The sequence below is a fragment of the Helianthus annuus genome, chromosome 17 (genome assembly GCF_002127325.2).
Source record: "Helianthus annuus cultivar XRQ/B chromosome 17, HanXRQr2.0-SUNRISE, whole genome shotgun sequence".
In the NCBI taxonomy this organism is placed as follows: Eukaryota; Viridiplantae; Streptophyta; class Magnoliopsida; order Asterales; family Asteraceae; genus Helianthus; species Helianthus annuus.
In genome coordinates this window covers 106,627,302-106,642,540 of record NC_035449.2, presented here as the reverse complement: position 1 = coordinate 106,642,540, position 15,239 = coordinate 106,627,302, and the positions used below count along the sequence as shown (strand labels likewise).

At 35.4% G+C, this 15,239-nt stretch overlaps 1 protein-coding gene and 2 long non-coding RNA genes across 24 annotated transcripts; 1 reads left to right on the top strand and 2 right to left on the bottom strand.

Annotated features, from left to right (window-relative positions):
• Positions 1-5,469, bottom strand: LOC110920892. 22 transcript variants are annotated; one of them, XR_002581961.2, is made up of 13 exons: positions 5,190-5,454; positions 4,883-4,964; positions 4,731-4,779; positions 4,129-4,324; positions 3,943-4,060; positions 3,793-3,872; positions 3,175-3,287; positions 2,963-3,093; positions 2,753-2,896; positions 2,492-2,677; positions 1,619-1,652; positions 503-605; positions 1-375 (listed from the first exon to the last, which is right to left on the bottom strand). It is a non-coding gene; the product is annotated as an uncharacterized LOC110920892 (long non-coding RNA). The 22 variants fall into 22 exon arrangements; XR_004885966.1 differs by having other exon boundaries at positions 1,619-2,677; positions 5,190-5,466; XR_004885980.1 differs by having other exon boundaries at positions 1,624-1,652; positions 2,492-2,896; positions 5,190-5,457.
• Positions 5,470-9,916: 4,447 nt separating this feature from the next.
• Positions 9,917-12,351, top strand: LOC110921111 (NADP-dependent D-sorbitol-6-phosphate dehydrogenase). The gene is made up of 6 exons (XM_022165381.2): positions 9,917-10,096; positions 10,689-10,783; positions 11,085-11,202; positions 11,268-11,400; positions 11,502-11,721; positions 11,992-12,351. The coding sequence occupies exons 1-6, from the start codon at positions 9,964-9,966 to the stop codon at positions 12,220-12,222; spliced, it is 930 nt and encodes a 309-aa protein (XP_022021073.1). The 5' UTR covers positions 9,917-9,963; the 3' UTR covers positions 12,223-12,351.
• Positions 12,352-13,799: 1,448 nt separating this feature from the next.
• On the bottom strand, positions 13,800-15,028 carry LOC110922117. The gene is made up of 2 exons (XR_002582893.2): positions 14,737-15,028; positions 13,800-14,239 (listed from the first exon to the last, which is right to left on the bottom strand). It is a non-coding gene; the product is annotated as an uncharacterized LOC110922117 (long non-coding RNA).
• Positions 15,029-15,239: the final 211 nt, after the last annotated feature.

Genomic DNA, 15,239 nt, shown 5'->3' with positions numbered 1-15,239 from the left:
TAACAAAATCGAAAAGATAAATAAATGAAAAAAAATACTTTTTTCTGGTTTGACATATAATTAGTCAAAACCTTCTAACATTCATGAGATTCAAAGACCTTTTAGTGTTGCTCCTTTTAAGTCAAAGATAAAAGTAATAAAAAACATCTACCTCTCTAGTCTTGTTTTTTTCCAGCAAACAAAATAACTATATTAAACCACAAGGCCTAGCAAGCTGATATACAGAAAAAGACGGCTTGACACAAATATCCCAACAGATATTAGATTAGACTGCTAGCATCTGTTCTTTATCCAGCCAAAAGATCTCGCGACAATCTCTTCCACAATAACATTGGTCGATCTCTTAACCTTTTTGGAAATCCTGGCGTTTCTCTCCTTCCAAATAAAACAAAAAGACTTGTAAAACAAAAAGATCTTCCAAAGTTGGTTTAACGGAAAAAAAAGGACTCAAAATTTTGGAGAATATGTAACTACCCAAAAAAAAAAAGAAACAGATACTCACCGTCTAGACTGATTGAATTAGGTTGATTTTTAGGTGGATTAGGCCTATGTATTGTTACTTATTTGACATCCACTTGTAGGTTCTTGTTTCTCCGGTCATGATCCTGAAAAGATTAACCATACACATCAAATAACCATATTTTATGTCCATAATAGTTGAAACAATGAAAAGAGCATGATACACATTACTTTTTACGGTTAAGGGCTCGCTTTTACGTATCTTTCCAGTAATTCGTTTTAAAAAATAGTTCCAATTTAGATCCAGTTCAGAACCTTAAAATAGTTAAACATCAGTACTATTTCTAGTAGTTACATTTACTTCAATCCTAACTACGTACAATTTTAGTCTTTTAGATAAACAAACATGATCTTTAAACAACCAAGCCCACCCATAACTATAAACATGCATGCAAATAAAAAAAACCCTAAATTTCATGAGAAAAATACTATTTTCAGCAACTTCTCTCTCTATACATATTATATGGTTAATTGTTGGTCTTAGCGTTATGATAATTTAAAGATTGATGTATATAACTGAAAATGAAAGACCCATGTTGGCGAATCAAATCAAACCCATAAATAAAGCTAAAAATGCCAACTTTTTTTTTCAAACAGAAGTTGAAGATTACAACTATAGATTGATAAATATAGCTGAAAATGAAAGATCCATATGAAAAACATATAAAATTTGTGAATCAAATCAAACCCATAAAGAAAACAAATACTAAAAAAACAGTAATAAAAATTGTAATCTGAGCTTGATTGCGGCCACAAAAGCAGAGAGCAAAGCAAAGCCCTTAACCGTATGCCACACATTTTCTCTTATAAATGGCATTTCATAAGCATTAATCACATCTAATATGCACAAAAGAAAAGACCCACTCTCAGAAAGCCCCAAACCAACCCATTAATATCAATAATCCTATAATTCGTGACTGATATACTTCAAATCAAGACCAAAGAAAAAAAACCCCAAAAAAACCATCAAGATCATGGCTAATTGATACTAAACGATGATAAAGCACTCAAGATCAACTAACACATTAGGTTAACTGGAAGAATCGAAAAATAAGCTTACTAAAAAGGATTAATACTTCATCTAGAGATGGAATCGTACCTGACCTTGATGGATTTTGTGTCATATTAAAAACCTACAAACACAGATTACATCAAAATAGCATATCAGATGATATATAAACAAAGATCGAAGAAAAGAACGATGAGATGAAGTTGTTTATTACAAATAAATCGAAGAAATTAACAGGAAATCCGAATATTATTCGATGAACATATACCTTGGATCTTGGATTGTTTGATTGGAAAAGAATGATAAAACCCTAATCGCCCTTGGCGTCTGTGAGAATATGAAGAATAGGGAAAGAAAATGGCCGGGTTGTTTGTTTATATACGAAAACCCATTTGACCCGGATGGATGTAAACGGATCCCGTGTGACCCTTCACATAATCCATCATATTTTTACATTTATAAACTAAACGGATCAACCCGCGAACCCGAACCTGACCTGTTAAGCTAAACGGGTTCGCGGGTTCGACCTGAAAATGACCCGAACCCATTTAGGGTAAACCCAAACCCAAAAAAATTCGTGTTCGTGTCGTGTTTTCAGGTTGTGTAAGAAATTCACACCCCTAAAAAAAGCTGAAAGAGTATAGTTTTGACCCACATTTAAAATTACCCTTTTTAACCTATATTACACTCAAATCTTTATAAAAAAAAAATAATATTCTAAATTTTTAGAGAAAAGAATTTAACAAAGTGTTTGTATGTTGGCCCAACTCAAACCTGATCATTTTGAACCACATCTAAAATTATTCTTTTGACCGACTCGTTCATTTTTCCACCTTTATGAGGATGTATTTGTGCATTGAAAGATTACCCATATTTGGAAAAGTATTGAGACTAATACTTAAGATAAAAATAATGCAAAACGCTTTACAACCATCCTCATAATATGATTGAGACAAAACTTACATAATTTTAAGGCTAATTAAGCCATCTAGATCATTGCCAAATGACGTTAGCTTATTGAAACTCAGATTCTTGTCCTTTTAAGTACAAAAAACTTCTTGATTCTTGGTTCTTAGATTTGAGTCATCCAATTCTTGATCGCTCCAATAGAGACTTTGGTAAATAGCCAAGTTCCCCTTAAATCCCAAGCTTACATAAAAAATAAAAACAAAAACTTGGAGATCATTTCTAGAAAGAATTTGAGCATACTTGGATAAGATATACCTATGGGGCCAATTCATTAAATCCTCTCCAGAGGGTTTAAGTAACAAATCAATAAAAATTGGCATTGGCATTACGTAGAAATGTAGGGGCCAGGTTCTATGGTCTATACTCTGTCTCTAACAAATCCATGTGTTTCAATAAGGCCTAAAGTTGAGAACTGCATCAAGAAAGCATGTATGTGAATTAAATAAAGAAAAAAGAAACACATACCTGCAAGAGCATAAATCAACAATCTCTAGCATAAATCAACAATCTCTTTGCTATTGACAAAAAAACAACTCTTCCCCTTGCTCATTTTATGAAGAAAGTTAACCAAAGCAATTTTCCATAAAAATGCAAACCTATAAATATGTGTACCTTTAAATAATTATGATCTACAAATGTTAGTTATTTCATCTTGAATTATGTTCCTTAAAACTCACTTTTCTATCAACTTTAACTCTTTAAGGATAGGTTTATTATCCATGTAAAAAGCTCCCATTAGCTAGAATACAGGGATCTCTATAGCAAAATTGAATGGTGTGCGTAACGTGACCTGCAATTAAAAATATCATATTCATAAAGATATATACTAATATAGTGATACATTTAACAAATAATGAGGCAAGCAGGGTCATGGGTCAGGACGTGTTGTTTCAAAACACATCTTGGTTTGGGTGAGAGAACGTGTTTCAGCAAAAGTCAGTACGCAGACATTCAGTATTTTTCACAAAATCATCAGATTTATCTAAGCCAAAACTCTTAAAAAATCAATTCAAAAAAATTTACTAATATAAAAGATTAAGTTTACAGATTTCAAGTTGAAAGTGTATAGTTTTGACCCACATTTAAAATTACTCTTATTAAACCTATATTACACTCAAATCTTTAAAAAAATAATATTCAAAATTTTTAGAGAAAAGAATTTAACAAAGTGTTTGTATGTTGGCCCAACTCAAACCTGATCATTTTGACCCACATCTAGTATTATTCTTTTTGACCGACCCATTCATTTTTCCACCTTAATGCAATTCTTACATAATAAAAGGACAATAAATTACCTAATTGCGTTGCTGTTTTATCCAATCCAACAATTTCAATTCCATCTCGCTGTTCAAGTAGTCCCTCAACTCTTATACAACTGCAAAAACCAACTAAGCATTGAATCAAACACCTTACCTACATAAACATGAACTTCTTTAACTTCTTACTTTGTTGCGCCTTGCTCATACTTTTTCATGAATGCTCAATTTAGGCTTCAAATTAACTGTTATATTCTCAAATTGATCAAAAGTAATCCTTTTTTTGCACAATTTCGCAATCAGAAACCTAGAATTCCATCAATTAACTGTAAAACTAAAAAAATGTATAATAGGAACATAAATGAAGCAACTTACGTGCTCCCATTCAGAGAAGGACATGGGTCACGGATCACACAAATTGCTACAAAATGAACTTCCCAACCAGCCGTAGTGTTGAACCAAGTAATCGAGATTCAAGTTTTGAGATAGTGTGGAGTAGAGAAATGTGATGCATTCAATTTATGCCACAGTGGTTCTGGTAGGTTATGAACCTGCTAGAAAAATCAGAGATCTGTGGAACTAAAATCATCAGCCGCGCCTTTTTAAACCAAAATAAATAAAACCCATTTTCTTGCCCTAATTACAAAAACATAGTTTTAAAGAAAAGATATATTATCTTATAAATGCACTAAAACACCCCCTTAATCCCAAATACATATACATCAAAATGATCTTTGAGATCAAACCTAGTATTATTCTAACAAAAATTGATCTGGACTTTGTTAATAAATCATAAATTAACAACAATTTCTCACATGTCACATACTTGCTGATAAATTTTTCAATGCAATGATAACTATTTTCATATAAATTATAAGTTGAAAATAACACCAAATCACAGCAATTCAACATCAAAAACTGAAAATCCACTTGAACTGATCTCGAATTAAACAAATAGGTCAAAAGTGTGTGCATACCTTCCATAGCTCTGAATTAGGTTTTGTTCGCTAAGCAATCTCAATCCATCTTGCGTTATATATGGTGAAATTCAATGTTGTAAAGTTCTAAATTAAGAAAAATCCAAGAGATTTGTGACGAAGATTTTGTAATTGAAATCATATAAACTCACCTTGATAAGATTTTGGCAGCGCCATTTCAGACAGAGGATAATTTTTTGGATTAGGTTTTGTGAGGAAAATAAGGAATCGTACCTGCTAGTGATGTGTGCTATCAGAGATTGCAAAATAAACAAAAATGTTAAAAAAACATACACAAAGATAAGTCTAATCTGAGTATTATTAAGAGGTAAATATTAGGGTTTACATGAAGACGGAAAGAGGCAAAACATATCTGATTATCAATTGTTAAAATCATATCGATGAGATACAAAAGTTTATGGATGAAATACATAGAACAACATATAATTAAGCAGATACCTGAATAGATTAACCTGATGGAACATTGGATTTTATAGGCTTGGATGGAACGACAGATTGAACGACTGAAGGATCCATTAGGTTTTGGAAGACATCGGCAGAATGAAGTGCGAATGGATGCGATTGGATGAGAAGGATAGGTGCGAATAAAGTTGCAGAAACCCTAGGATGTGAATGAAGATTAGAGATCGAGAAGAGACGTATGATGGAAGGAACAATAAGTGACCCGAATTACTTATTCGGATCCCGCGTCGGGTTTCACATCAAAGAAATCAAGAGATTAGAAAAATGGCGGGAAAATGAGAAATTGAGGCCCTAGTAGGTGGACATGTGTCCCCTAATTAAGGCTTTTATTAGGTTGTATAGATTCTTGCTTTTGTATGTTTTTATGGCTCTTTACAACAAGAAAAAGTTTAAGAAACCAATTAAAAATTTATGATGGAGAAAAGGAAAAGATGATACTTTAGATCTTAAAGTGTTATTTTTATACTTTTATTTGTTATAAATTAAATTTTCCTACCCGGAAAATTTTCGAGTTATAACCTTAATTTTTTCTATAACAGTAAAAGGGATTTATAGCAAATCAAGTGTTGGAGGGTAGCCAACCAGTTGATATCTCTAAGAACCCGTTTGAGTTGTTCTTTGTAACATCTCGAAAATTCACTAGAAATTTATTTAGATGAACCCATTACTTAAAATCTTTTTTCCCGAATGAACATATTGACGGGTTGCGCGGGTAAGACTTTACTTTTAATTAAGATGATAAATAAGTTGGATACTTACAACTCAGTTTAAATGAAGTAAAGGGGGGTCGTTTGTTATCATTAAAAAGATGGTTTATGTACTTTGGAAACTAATCGCCTACATGGAAGAGTCTAGGGACCCAGGTGCAAATGTGGACTTTTGAAATGAGATAAATGATAATGACCTAGGGTATTGCAGCCGCAAAAACAAGAACTAGAGAGTGAGAGGGAGTTCGAGCGGAGAAAATGCGGTTAACGAAGAGAACTTGGCTTCCGATTGATTCTTTATTCGGTTTGTTTGCATGGGTTGTTGGGGTGTTGTTCGGAGGAAACTTTTAGGTCGTGTGGGTGCATGATGGTAATCAACGGGGATCGCCGGTGTAACCGTTGGTGATCGTAAAGTGGTAGTGGTAGTGCTAATGGTTAATGACGATGATGATGCTCGGTGATGGTGGGTAGTGTAGCGGTGGTGATGATGGGTTCTAGTGGCAACATAAGGGTGTCGTGGGATGGTTGTGATGAGGATGGTTGAGGTTGTGAAAGTAATGATGGTGGTATCGTGTGGTGGCGGGTGGCGTCAGATGAGTTGGATGCGGACCGATTTAGTGCCTGTGAAGGTGTGATGTGGTGACGACTATTTTAGACGGAATGGTTGACTCGAAAAGATACCATCACAAGATTCGTGATTAAGGTTGAGTGCTTGGTGGACGCAACAAGGGTTTTGAGGAAATGATGAACATTGTTGGAGAGCCGTACACGATTGATGTTGATGATGATTGTTGGTGCGGTTCCGTTGCTCGGTGAACCTTGTCGAGTAGGCGAATACGATTAGAGTTTGCATGGAAATTGTAAGGTCGCACTCGAAATATCGAGATGTTATCAGTTGTGCATTAATTTGAGTATGATGATTTTGTATGGGGATGAAAAGTGGCTCACTAATGTTGATGATGTGAAACTGTGGAAGTTACACTAATGGTTGGGGTATTCGACGCATGGGTTTGTGATAATGTTTTAGTTTGGGTCGTTAAGGGCAGGTTGTACAGGATGTATGTGGTTGTTAAAGGGTTTCGTTAGGGAACGTTTTGCATGAATTGATGTGTGTGCATAGAACTTCGATAATTAAAATAGGATGATGAGGGGCAACGATGATGGTTAAAAATGGTGGTGATACATGTACACACAGAAACTATTATGGCTGGATTTAATTGGTGTCTAACGTACTTATGGCCAGAGTTACGGCTTGGAATGATTTTATTATAAAGTTGAATTAGTAGGTTGAGCTGTGTGTGTGCTTGCTTCAAATTTGGAACGAGACAGATGTGAATTTAGTTTTAGGAAGCAAGCTACCACACAACTTAATTAATTAAGCACACAACTACACACCTCAATTCTCTCACCTATATTTTTAAGAATTTAATTTGCGAACAACGTTTGGGTTGTTACTATGTTATCATATGGGAGAGTCTACTGGGTTTTAGTAACGTTATTCGCGTGGCGACTTGTTCGTATTCGAGTACGTGATTGTGGGACGCCGGCTTACGGATGGAAAGCTTCGCCACTGGTGAGTTCTAATCCCCTTTCTCTTAAATATTTTCGGGGCTAGCATACATGCTTTTCATATGTTTTCATACATGTCATGAGTTTATATATTAAAGAGTTATGCGACAAAAATGTTTTATAAACATTTTTTTTCACAAACAATATTTTTGTACGACGTAGTGATTAATCTGGCTTCATTAGTCCTGCATAGGCGTATGTTGTTTTACTTAGTGATGTCGAGGTCGTATAGGTATGGGGCGTGGTAGATGTTGATATTTAAAGCACTACTTGTGTCATGATAAATTTTATTCTATCATAGGTTTCTAACCTTAATGGTAGTGAGATTGTGAAGGTAGTAGTTGTGGAGTAGTTGACGTGCTGTTAACATTGTATGTGTACATGTGTCTTATGTGAATTAGCATCCTTGAGGTGCTTAATGTTGGTTACTCGTGATGGTGGCGTTACCTTTGGGGTGACGTCAGGTCACGAGATGTTGGTTACTTGTGATGGCGGCGTTACCTTCGGGGTAGCGTCAGGTCACGAGATGTTGGTTACTTGTGATGGCGGCGTTACCTTCGGGGTGGCGTCAGGTTACAAGATGTGGGTTACTCGTGATGGCGGCGTTACCTTCGGGGTGGCGTCAGGTCACGAGAAACACCCTTGTGGTGTTTAGATGATTAGCCCTAGTGGCAACGACGGACCCTTCGGGGTTAATATGCTGGTGACGGACTCTTCGGAGTCAAATTGGAGGAGACGAAACCCTGATGAGGGTGCCCTGACGAGGGAAAATGATGATAGCCTACGGGCAACAAATGATGTGTTAGGTTCCCACCTTATGTGCTTATGTGTTTCACGCTAGTTAAATGGTGGGTATGTGATATTATTTGTGTAGTTGACGAATGATGTCAAATGATGCGGGTGACGAATGATGTTAAACCATGTAGTCGACGGATGAGGTTAAGTTACAATTGAGTTTTAGAACATTAGTTGTTATGTCCTAGATACGAATCGGTTTGGTTAATCGTCCTATGAGTTAAGATGCATATCGGGTCGTCTTTTGATGTTTAAGTGATCTGATCCAAATCGGAGAGGATTACATGTAGGATGATTAGGCCTAAGATATGGTTAGAGTTTTGGTTACGGGTTGGACCCGTTAAACTTTAAAAATGATGTCAACGTAATTTAATAAACGCTGGTGTTTTTGCAAAGGTGGTGGCTTGGTTTTCAAATAAATCATTTACGATGTGTTTTAAAATCCTTAACTTAAACTATTAGAACCCACTCAGCGTAGCTAACTTTTGCATGTGTGTTAGATTGTTTTGCAGGTGTGTGATTCGAGTCAGTGTTGCTCTTGTCCAGCGGATGAGATTACTTGTGTTAGGGTGGAAGGCATTCGATTTGTTAGAAACTAAATAACATTTTGAGTTTTTATTTAATCATGTACTGTTTTAATTAAAATTTTCCGCTGCGTATATCGAGTAAAGTCTTATTTTTAAACAGTACACTGTGATGTGACCCGACTATAGGGCACCCGGTTTGGGGGCCTTACATTCTTACACTTAAGTAAGAATCTAATTTTTTCAAATTAATTTCATGTATATAAAACAGTAATTAACTCTTTTGAGTTAATTACTGTTTCGTCCTGTGGTTTGTTAAAAATAACTATTTCAGTCCATTGGTTTAAAAATTGCGATTTCAGTCCGTGTGGTTTCACTTTCGTGACCATTTTCAGTCCCTGTGGTTTCACTTTCGTAACCATTTCAATCCATTTATTCTGTAAGTACAGGGACTGAAATGGTTACGAGGTGGACTGAAATGGTTACGAAAGTGAAACCACAAGGACTGAAATCGCAATTTTTAAACTAATGGACTGAAATAGTGATTTTTGACAAACCACAGGGACGAAAACAGTAATTAACTCTTTTTAATAATCTGGCAATAGAGCTTTAAATTCTAAGTCGTCCTGATTGGAATTTGATAATGTCAGAGGATGAATGCGATAGTGGAGTTCGATAATAGCATACCTTGTACCTACAATCAATTTAAATTAGATAGTTATAAAAGACTCCAGTTCGGTATGAGACGATCATGAACATGCAGTTATACATAAAGAGAGATGTACATCCTATAATATAAAGAAGACATCATGAAAACATCATGAAGGTTTAGTTGACAAAAACTTAATTTGTAACGAACATTATGTAGATGTACTATTGGGACGTGCTCAACTGTCTCAAAATATTAGGCTTAACAAATCACACTTTAACGCTTCTACGTTTAAATTATTTTATGTGTTTAGTTGGTGTTTAGCAGCTCGCGGGGTCTTAGGCTAGTAATAATAATAAATAATTACTAAGCCAATCTTGTTCCGATGAATCTCTACCGTTGGATGAAGGAAGAGCGGTATATAAAATGAGGCAGCGGCAGTCAAAGCTCAAGGACTCTCTCTCACTCTCTCTCTCTCTAATAGTAGCATCAATCACATAGAAGAAATGGCGATTACCCTTAACAGCGGATTCAAAATGCCCATAATCGGATTGGGCGTCTGGCGCATGGAGGGTAAAGATATCAAAGAGCTCCTCATCAACGCCATCAAAATCGGCTATCGTCACTTCGATTGTGCTGGTCTCTCTCTCTGTCTCCTCCGCAATCATCTTTCTTTTGCATTCTAATTTTATAACATCTGATCTGTAGTCCCTGCTTCTTAATTGAGTTAGGGATGGTATTCATGTCAAAATTGGTTCTTATCCTTTAAAACAACTTCATCTACTGTATGTATGTAATTCATTAGTTGTTTTGAGGGTTTGTATTTGTGTTTATCGTCTAAGTCGATTTGAATTTGAAATCCGATCAAGCATGCTTTCTATTTACTTTTACATCTATATGATTGATTACCGTGTGTATAATATGGTAATAGTATATTTGTTGATTACTGTAATAAAGCTTTTCAGTTTTGCATAAATGATGTTTAAAGCCAAAATGTTTCTCAATATATTATACAGAGTCAGTCAGGGGTGCAATTGTCTAGAACTAGAAATCAAGACATATTGTGCTTTCAGATTATTTTAAAGTAAATTTCATTTTTGAGAAGGTTGGATGTAAACTTGTTTTGTCTTTTATATGTGGTATTCTTTTTTTTTTTTTTTTTACAATACAGAGCATTTGAATTTTGATACAACAGTTATGTGTTTATTAAATTGGATTTATATTCTTGCAGCTGACTACCAAAACGAAGGGGAGGTTGGGGAGGCACTAGCTGAGGCATTTAAGACAGGATTGGTGAAGAGGGAGGATCTTTTCATTACTACAAAGGTATGCGCTTTGTTTCATGCAATTACAACTCATTTATATCAAAATCAGTTAAATACGTAATGTTCTTTTGAATACGGGTGGTCAAAGGAGAGCTGCCAATTATCAACCTGTTTATATCAAAAGCAGGCGAAATTACAACCGGTCGAACAATGTTGAATGTGTATTCAAATCCTAACTTCTAAATTGTTTTATTTATAAGAAAATGTAGTATTAGTTTTAAAATCACCCAAACCATACTCAAATGTTAAGTTGTTTAAATTTAAAAAAATGGTTACGGATTTTTTTTTTTTTTTGAATTCAGTTGTGGAACTCAGATCATGGACATGTTGTGGAGGCTTGCAAAGCCAGCTTGAAAAAGCTTCAACTAGACTATCTGGATCTCTTTCTTGTTCACTTTCCCATTGCAACAAAGCACACTGGTATTAATCATGATGCTCTTTGATAAATTTTATTAAAAATAAGAAAATGTGGGTTTTGTTTATAGGAGTTGGTACAACTGCAAGTGCATTGGATGAAGAGGGTGTTTTGGATATTGACACCACAATTTCGTTGGAGACTACGTGGCATGCCATGGAACAAACGGTTTCCATGGGATTGGTTCGTAGCATTGGGATCAGGTTAGTTATTATTATTGCATTCTTTTTACCATTCATAACTTGGTTTATCAGTTATTCATACAATGAAGGGAATACTGTTTTTTTTTTTTTAAATTATGCAGCAACTATGACATTTTCTTGACCAGAGATTGCTTAGCTTACTCTAAAATAAAGCCAGCTGTAAACCAGATCGAAACACATCCTTATTTCCAGCGCGACTCTCTTGTTAACTTCTGTCAGAAGCATGGAATTGCAGTTACAGCCCACACTCCCCTTGGTGGCTCTTTGGCTAATACAGAGTGGTTCGGTTCGGTGTCTTGCTTAGATGACCAAGATCTCAAAGTAAGTTTGATTTTCAGCTTGAAAATTGATCGTGATTAGTTAAGATTTTGAAAAAAAAGTAAAATGAGGTAGATGCAGCAAATACAAGTTGAAACCGTCAAAAGTGATTGATTTTTGTCAGCTCAATCTACCATTTTTCAAAACCATTCTTATCGCTACAGGCCAGGGCTTTAGTTGAAATCTCATATAAACTGTCATAAATACTACCACGTCAAACAAGTTTCTAAAAGTCAAAATGGTGGTTGACAAATTGGTTTTGTTTGTGATCAGGGCTTGGCTGAGAAGTACAAGAAAACTGTTGCGCAAGTGGTTCTGCGATGGGGCATACAACGAAACACCATAATCATCCCTAAATCATCGAAGCAAGAACGACTTGAAGAGAATTACAAAGTGTTTGACTTTGAGTTGACCAATGAGGATATGGAGTTCATCAAGAGCAAGGATCGGAAATACAGAACCAATAACCCTGCTAAGTTTTGGGGGCTCGATCTTTATGCTTAAATCGTTAGTCCAAACTCAACCAAACTGGATTGGAACTTTTGTGATCACTTTTCTTCTCACCTCACCGTCTAAGATTTGATAATACCTAGACCCTATCTTGCAATTTCTGACATAGCTACATTTGATCTACTTTATGCCTGGGCAGGCCTCAATTGGCTTGAATTGGTTCAGGTCACATTGGGTTTGCGGGAAAATGATTTTGAGTTGGTTCGGGCTAAAATCACTTTGGTTTGGGTCAAAAATGGTTGGACTAAAATTAACTTGAGTTGAAAGAAACTGTTTTTTATATAGACTGTAGAGATCAAAATACGTTTACTTACCAACCTCGATGGTTGTGGTTAGGGTGGTGTCGGTGGTGCCCTAAATTTGATAGGTGGCGTCAACAAACAATGGTTGTTGTTTCTTGCCCATTCAGATCTTTTTAAGTTATCATCGTTCTAACAAAGGCTCATCTCGACATATTTAACCCAGTCATTGGCTATGAGGGTGGGTGGCAACGACGTGGTGGGTGGGTGAGTGGCGGTGATGGTGGGATAGATGCCAATGAGGGTGGGTGGCAACGAAGCGGTGGGATAGATGCCAATGAGGGTGGGTGGCAACGAAGCTGTGGGTAGGTGCGACGCGGTGAATGTGAGGGTGAGGGGGTGTTGGGTGGTTCAATGGGTGGTGGTCGGTGAGGCGGTAGCAGCGTTAATGGTGGACTATATGTCTATATATGGTGGTAGTGATGGTGGGGTAGTTGAGGTCGGCAGCCAGGGTTGTAACAATTAGGGGCGTAAACGAGCCAAGCTCGTATAAGTTTGGGTTCGGCTCATTTAACTTCGAGAGTTGGGGCGCAAACCTGGCTTGCTTATGTTTATTTCCGTAGCTCGAGTTTGACTCGTGGTTAGTTTTTCAAAACTTTGACTTGTTAATTATTTTTTAAATGTTTTGTTTATTTAGTTATATTATTTAAAAAAGAAATAATGGATTTTAATAATCCCAACTATTGTTCGTTGGCCGGTAACGGTCTCAACTTCAAAAATTTCCACTAGCGGTCCCATCTTTTTACATATTGGCCCTTCAATGGACCCTGACTAATACAACTCTAAAGCTGTTAGTCTCCTTTCGCCAGAAAAACGTTTTTTAGACGACCGACGACTAACAGCGTTAGAGTTCTGTTAGTCAGAGTCCATTGAAAGCCAATATGTGAAAAGATGGGACCGCTAGCGGAAATTTTTAAAGTTGGGACCGTTGCCGGCCAAGGAACAGTAGTTGGAATTATTATTAAAATCCAATATTCTTTTAAAAAAATTCAACTTAACATGTTAATTTTTTTTTAAGTTTTGGCGTTTTTCCTTATAAATATATGTAGAAGCATTTTAAATAAAAAAATTATCAAAAACTAAAAATATTTAGAGCTTTTTCTTATAAAATGGGTATAAACTATTCCAATAAAAAATCAATTTTGTAAAAAGAAGTTAGCCTTTTTTAACTGTTTTTTAAACATCTTTTCATATTTTTAGTTTTTGATTTTTTATTAAAAACTAGTTGTAGGATCCGTGTGAACACACGGGTAGGTTTAATAACGATCGAAATCAAACACTAAAAAACAGATTATAATATATCATTTAAATTGTTTGCGTTTAGTTACATATCTTTATAAAACAGTATGTTAAAGACAGTTTAATTGAAAATTGATTATAAAGAATGACTATACATTGATCTTGCTTTCACAAGGTCTTCTAAACCATGTCTTCCCCTTCTTCTCATCATCTAATAAATCCTGGAGGGGAAGATAAACAGCTTGATTGTAGAGCTCTAGAAGACCTTAGAGTATAACCTTCACATAATGCAGCTGTACAGTTAAGATCAATGCCTTCCTCTAATCTCTTGACTTTTAATCACCTTCAAAATGCTAACGCTTTCTTTCCGGTTAGGTAATCTATCTCAAATGGTTGAGGAAGTCGACTAAATATTGCTTTTTCAAGCTCTGAAGGACGATTAGTTGCACCAAAAATCATCACTCTAGCATTCTCTACATAAACCAAAAATCCCAGATTTAACCAAAAAGCTACATGCCTAAAGGGATACAAAGGACTAAATTGCGTTAAAAAGCTACAATCCATCTGTAGAGCACCTTTAACTTAACCTAATCCCGAGTAATATATACACATCAGTTCATCAAATCAGTAGTAATCCAAACTAATATACATCAATTCATCAAATTCGTACTAATCATAACTAATATACATCAATTCATCAAATCGCCGTAACTAATATACACATCAATTCATCAAATCGGTACTTCTGATCTCAAACAACGCAAAACACTAAAAAAAACCCACCAAATAAGCAAAAATCGCAGGTCAGATGTTCAGATCAAACTAATCATCTGTAGAGCACCCTTAACTTAACCTAATCATGAACGAAGATGACGAAAACAACAAAAATTAACCAAAACTAACATCTAATTCTTCACAAAAACCACATGAATCGTCCATAAAACCAAAACTAAAGAGAGAATTGACTAACCTTTGGCGAAATCTGAAACTATTTCGATTGGTTGACCGAACAATAATCGCAAATTTCGAAGATCAAAGCTTCGTTAGGGTTTTACAGAAAACTGGTCAAACCTCATGGACATGAAAATGGCATTTTACTCAAAAAAAGAAAAAAATAAAAAAGAAAAAGAAACTTCAGTTCGAATAAAGTAGTATGTCAAGCATTATGTATTACTGTATATATTCTTTCAAAGTGTTTAATTTAGTTTTTGACATTCTAAAAGGCTAAACTCCATATTTGAACCAACATTATCGACTTCTGAAATACCAAATTTGCCCCCTACAAGAGATAAAGTATGAATATTTTGGTAGATTATTCACTAACCTATCTCTGAGATATATCATTTCGTCATGAATCGAAGTGATGGTATCTGCAAGTTTCTTCAGCTCATATTCCATTGCCTGAAAATAAGCAAAAATGCCAAAAAAAGGAAATGGTAAAAAACAAAACTTCAATTTCATCCCATTTATTTA